The 6,622-nt window shown below is 41.5% G+C and overlaps 1 protein-coding gene and 1 pseudogene across 1 annotated transcript; both read left to right on the forward strand.

Annotated features, from left to right (window-relative positions):
• The first annotated feature begins 5,197 nt into the window (after nucleotides 1-5,197).
• LOC104277610 lies at nucleotides 5,198-5,806 on the forward strand (annotated as a pseudogene).
• A 22-nt stretch (nucleotides 5,807-5,828) lies between these two features.
• Nucleotides 5,829-6,206, forward strand: LOC104269536 (mediator of RNA polymerase II transcription subunit 18; the record flags this gene model as incomplete). The annotated part of the gene is made up of 1 exon (XM_009874296.1): nucleotides 5,829-6,206. A coding segment is annotated over one exon (378 nt), but the record flags the coding sequence as incomplete, so codon positions are not given.
• Nucleotides 6,207-6,622: the final 416 nt, after the last annotated feature.

Here is a 6,622-nt window from a genome sequence, read left to right on the forward strand (position 1 = left end):
TATCCAGTTCTGGGCCCCTCAGCTCAGGAGACACAGGGAACTGCTTGAGAGAGTCCAAAGATAGTAAAGGGAGTGGAACATCTCCCTTATGAGGAAAGGCTGAAGGAGCTGGGTCTCTTTAGCTTGGAGAAGAGGAGGCTAAGGGGTGATCTCATAAATGTTTATAAATACGTCAAGGGGAATGTCAGGAGGATGGTGCCAGGCTCTTTTCAGCGATGTTCAATGACAGGACAAGGGGCAATGTGTAAAAGCTGGAACATAGGAGGTTCCACAAAAAATATTAGGAAAAACTTTTTCAGTGTGAGGGTGACAGAGCACTGGCACAGGCTGCCCAGGGATGTTGAGGAGTCTCCTTCTCTGGAGACATTCAAAACCCGCCTGGCTAAGTACTTGTGAGATATACAGTAGATGATCCTGCTCTGGCAGGGGGATTGGACTAGAGTACCTTTTGAGGTCTCTTCCAACCCCTAACATTCTGTGATTCTTTGATTCTGTGATCATCAAGTCCAGCCTATGACCCCACACTACCACATCAGCTAGACCATAGCATGAAGTGCCGCATCCAGCCTTTCCTTAAAGACCTCCAGGGACAGTGACTCCAGAAGACTTCGCAAGAATCATCCAACATAACTCTCCCCTCACTTCCAAAAAACCCTGCCAGACTCAAACCCATGACAGATATAGAAGTTAATAATTTTGGCAATTTATATACCATATCACCTCTTCTTTCTTACTTATTTTCTACATTTTTCTTACATATTGATCTACTTCATATTGCTGAGTAACCTAACATTTTGTAAAATTAATTTTTTAGATGATTGAGAGATATTTTCAAAGAAAGATCAAAAGTAATTATTGTTACAATTAATATAAAATATTCCTTCAGAATAACATATTTATAATTTAATATATATATTTAAGAAAGTATATAATATAGAGAAAGTAATTTCCCTTTTTTTTCCTTATCCTTTACCTGCACACTCCAAAGAGGAATTCAGAGAGATTGCAAATTCAGTGAGAAATGCTCAGGAGTATGTTATGTTATTATGATTGTGAACATACTGCATAAACCTAGTAATATAAAAGAAAAATACTTAATTACAGAGCTGACATAGAAAGGTATAATGCATTTTCTACAACACTCATGCACTTATGTGCATATATATGGCTACTAAAGTGTAATACACAACCTCATGAGCATGAAGAGAGACCATCTGGAAATGACTTCCTGAAGAGAAAACATTGCACAGAGAAAGGCATTGAAAGTCAGCATGCCTAGATATAAACATGTAAGAATTTCCTCAGGATGCACATGAATGTTAATTCCTGTCCAGGCATGTAGTGTAGATACCACATTTCTTCTCAGAATTGCAAAGAGATGTTCCCAACTACTTAGGATTGCAACTCTGGAGCTTTTGCTGAGGTTTAAAACCATAGAATTATAGAAACATAGAATATGCTGGATTGGAAGACATCTTTAAAGGTCACCCGGTCCAACCTTCCTGCAGTGAGAAAGAATGTCTTTAGCTAGACAAGGTTGCTTAGAGCCTCATCAAGCCTGACCTTGAATGTTTCCAGGGATAAGGCCTCCACCACCTCTCTGGGAAACCTGTTCTCGGGTCTCAGCACCCAGATTATAAAACATTTCTTCCTAAATATACACTTTTAGTTTAAAACCATTGTCCCTTGTCCTGTAGCAAGAGGCCTTGCTAAAAAGATTGCTTCCATCTTCCTTATAGATTCCCTTCAATACTGGAAGGCTGCAGTAAGGTGTCCTCTAGAACCTTCTCTTCTCCAGGCTGAACAACCTCAACTGTCTTAGCCTGTCTTCATAGGAGAGGTGCTCCAGCCCTCCGATCATTTTGGTGGCCTTCTGGATCTACTCCAACAGGTCCATGTCCTTCTTGTGTTGAGGGCACGTGGAGGGAACTGGGGCAACCCCAGCCCTGGGTATCAGACACCTCCATAGGGATGGGCTGTGGCTGGGTTGAGCCACTGGGGCCAAGTCTGGACCTACAGGACAAGGGGCAGGCAGAGGAAGGGTTGTGAGGCAATGGGGCAGGAGTTGGGGCCAGTCTTGGGTGAGCTGCATCCAGTTGCCTCTGACTTTGCCTTTCTCCATGATATATAATAGATGTTGATGATATATATAAAGTCTGTGGTATTCTGTTTTTCATGCGTGTTGATGTGATTTCCAAAAAAACACAACACATCAAATGGAAAGAAGACAAAAGAAAAGCATGCAAAAGTAGATATCAATTACCACCAGCAAATGCAGACTTTGGTAAATTTTAGAGCACATGTGATGCCAAATTCACATAATTAATGTGCTCTTGGTAAAAGTGTATCTCGCATCTACTAAAGTTGTTACTACTCAGGTTCAATAAATAAGGGACATAAATCTACTTGCTGTATCCCTACCCAGAAAGGAAGAAGGTAATAAAAGCATAATTCCATTCTTATAAATTGAAAGGAATAGTTTAAGTATTTTAATTAGCAATTGACTAGATAACTACTACTATGGTAAAATAAATGCCAATTAACATGCTAATTGTTGGTAATTAATTAATAGCAAATCAACTCCTTACAATTATTTTGTTAAACACCAGTTAAATTCTAAAGCTTTTTGCAAGTTTGGTTTACCAATTACAGAACAAAAGCACATCTATTGGTAGCATGGTTGGATTAATTACAAGGCAATGAGATTAGGTTGGTACTACTTTTAAACTTTATTAAATCTTATTAGAAAAGTTAGGTATTTAGTCTACAATAAACAATCTACATTAAATAGCTGAATATAATTAATTTTCACAAGTTTCATGAAACAATATAATGTTGTAGGATAACTTTCAAAAATATGAGCCATTTTCAACTTCAAACCAGTTAGAGCTGCCCTAAATTATACATTGCTATAACTAGGCAGTTGTTTATTTTCACACAAATTTCCATTCAGAATATTTCCCCATAGAGAAATGAATAAAAATAATGCATCAGATTTAATAAAGCAGGTTGTGAATTAAATTAGGCTTAAGTAAGTAAATTAAGATTTCATAAATAGCTTCCATTTTCAGTCTGTTTCTTTTCCTTTTAAATATGTGAGAAATGCATTACTTACTCATTTCAGGATGCATTTTAAAACGGTTGGTTTAAACACAAAGGAATTAACTCTCAGTTGTGAGTGTTCCCTTTTTACTTAGAATAAATAATATCTGGAAAAGTGTTGGGGGCTGTTCAAAGGTATGAATTGCCTCTTTGTTTCCTTCTCCCGTGGTACTTAGGGTCAGTCTGTTCTTAATCATTATGTGAGAAAACATGTAACACAGTGTAAAATTCCACAGGAAGACACCTGTTCTGGTTTTAAAGCACTAGCATAAAAGGTAGCAGGCACAGGTGGCAATCACAAGGCAGGAGCAGTGGCAGCTGTGCCTACGGAGAGGTGACGATGGGACAGATGACCCAAATAAACCAATCACAATATTCCTTCCCATGGTGCTCAGTTTATAACAGCTCCTAAGACAAACTGAGATATTTGTGTCTGCTGTGTTGAAAGGATTGTTGCCAGCTGTTTGTCTTCTCTTCCCGGGCTGCTAGTGTTTTCATCTCCTGTTTTCACACTGTGGAGAAATACTGTTTCTCAGGACAGGTAAGCTTCCCCTATCTCCCCGAAGGGGTGTGGCACAGCGTCTCCAAGGTTTATCCTTCTGGGGTTTTTTTTTGTATTGTCATCACGACTCTAAGCTCAAGCGCTTCCATCTGCTGTAGAGTCCAGTCTGAGACTTCTATGATTGGGACATAGCTTGGGACCCATCTGGAATGTGCAGGTTCTATATTAACATTCTGTTGTATATTTGAATATATCTGTATACTTGTGTGATATTTGTGTATCGTTTAACATCTTTATTATTAGTATTATTTTTTTTTCCTCCTTGAACTGTTTCAAGATTGAAGTCTCTCTACCTGTTTGCCCTGTTATCCTCCCCTGGAAAGATGATTCCAAGATCACAGAGAGCACCCAGACTTAAATTTTAACACCATTTCATAATGCCAAGACTTCACAGGGCTTCTAGAACCCCACCTCCTCACTCCCCCAAATCAGATGGCTGATTCTTCAGGCTATTATCTGTAGGCCCACTGCCATATTCAGAAATACTACTCATATCCAGCGTTTTTTTAGGGTGAAAAGAGCAAACAAAAAGATTAGGTTTTTTACTTAAAAAATGTTAATAAGGTTAGCAAGAAAAAATACAATAATATATTTCCATGTATGCTTAACAGCATCAATAATTTTTAACTTCCCAGGAGCCTGTCTCCTATCTCCATGTCATGTTGATGTGAAAAGATTTCCCCAGTGGATCTGGGGAAATAAGCCTCAATGTTTAGACTGAAGCTCCCATTGAGGGCAACTCCCATTACAGCCAGCCAAGGGATACCTAGAGGCCCTTTGATTTTTTTTTTTTTCCAATGCAAATGAACTATTTCAGAATTTCTGAAGAAACCTGTAGGACCTTATTGTATCCTAGCTTTAACTGACTCCTAGGATTTGGGAGAGCAGAAATTATGTGCTGATAACCACAGAACAAGTTTTGGTGAACATGGATGAGATGTAGGGAGGTGTTAATTCAGCTCAACTCTGTCTTGCCTTAACAGACCCCTAACTGTGATGACCTAAGAGCAGTTGTGAAAAATGACCAAACTCTGAGTTATTCCAGAACAAAAAATAAAACAACGAAGGACCAAAACTTGAATAGAATTAAAATGCAGATAAAAAATATTTTGCCCTGACTCTCCTATTCAACCACTATCTATTCTTGAGATGTTTTAAGTTCGCCTCAGTAAATCATGTATGTGTGAAATATGTTAATCTGATGAAGTATCAAGATATGCTAATTTGGCTGAGTCACTGGTGTGGTAGTTATCACACACTTAGTAGAGGTTGCCCGGGAGAGATAAGGGGAAATCTCATCATACTACTAAAGATAAATGTTCTAGATAGTACAGTCCCCTCAGGCATACCTCTGCCCCTTCCATCTCATCCTTAAAGTATAAAAGCTGTAAGATTTTGGCTACAATTCAGAAGAGTTTTTCCAACTATACAGCTGGACAGGAGGAGATTCTTCCATCCTTCTTTGAGTCCTCGGGTATCCTCCTGGCGCCACCTGCCCACTCAGTCTCCATTGCGGATGGTGCTGCTCGTACTATGGAGGCGCCCCCCGTGACTATGATGTTCATAACGGGTGGCACCATCAACATAATGGAGTACCTGCTCCAAGGAAGCATTTTGGACCAGAGCCTGGAGAGCCTGCTGCACCGCCTGTGGGGGGTGTGCGACAACATGGAGCCCGAAACGTTCCTGGACCACGAGATGGTGTTCCTCCTGAAGAGGCAGCAGGCCAGCCCCTTCATGCTGCAGGCACAGTGGTCCATGGACAAGAGTGGGATGCCCTGGCGTTTGTGCTACTTGGGCCAACCAGAGATAGGTGACAAGAACGGCCACGCGCTGGTGTGCAACTGCGTAGACATCGTTACTTCGGACAACTTGACGGACATTCTGGTGGAGATGGGCTTCCAGAGGGACCATGAGTTTGTGGCCAAAGGGCATGTGTTTCACAAGGGCTTCATGAAGATTGTGGTGTACAAGATCTTCCGCATCCTAATACCAGGAAACATGGAGAGTATTGAGCCCCTCTTCCTTTCCTACCTCGTAGAGCTGAGCATGGTAGCCCCGGCAGGACAGAATGTTGTTTCTATTGACATGAGGAACTTTGCTGAGCAACTGAAGCCTCTAGTGCACCTTGAAAAAAACTGATCCCAAAAGGGTAATATCTTGGCACCTGCGCTACTTGGGCCAGCCAGAGATCGGTGACAAGAACCGCCACGCGCTCGTGCGCAACTGCGTAGACATTGCTACTTCGGACAACCTGACAGACTTTCTGGTGGAGATGGGCTTCCGGATGGACCACGAGTTTGTGGCCAAAGGGCACGTGTTTCGCAAGGGCATCATGAAGATCGTGGTGTACAAGATCTTCCGCATCCTGATGCCGGGCAACACGGAGAGCATTGAGCCGCTCTCCCTTTCCTACCTCGTGGAGCTGAGCGTGGTAGCCCCGGCAGGACAGGATGTTGTTTCTGATGACATGAGGAACTTTGCTGAGCAACTGAAGCCTCTAGTACACCTGGAAAAAATTGATCCCAAAAGGCTAATGTGATTGAAAAGCTGGGCAGTTAAGGCATGGGTTGTGTTAGCATTCGTGAAAGGTGATCTTCTGAGGTCCCTTCCAGCCCCTGACATTCTGTGATTCTGAAAGGGTGCTTGAGGGCAAATGAAAACAGGGAGAGGGGAATAAAGGCCTGCATATCAGTGCTTTGTCAGTTGCAATTACCGAGTATATTTTTTCCTTTGCTTGTGGATGTGAGCAAAAGTAGACATGTTAATGCCCTTCAAACCATCAGTAAATGCTGATGCTGGTAGTTTTTCATCTGCTTTTGGGGAGATACCAGTTAGAAAGCACATTGCTTAAAAAATCCTGTAACATCAGACTTCCTGTCACTCATCCTTCTGTGTACCGACACTCCTGTGCTGCCTTTTTTAGGCACCATTTGTGTATCCTGCCTGGTCACCCAA

Source organism: Apaloderma vittatum, unplaced genomic scaffold (genome assembly GCF_000703405.1).
Source record: "Apaloderma vittatum isolate BGI_N311 unplaced genomic scaffold, ASM70340v1 scaffold8778, whole genome shotgun sequence".
Classification (NCBI taxonomy): domain Eukaryota; kingdom Metazoa; phylum Chordata; class Aves; order Trogoniformes; family Trogonidae; genus Apaloderma; species Apaloderma vittatum.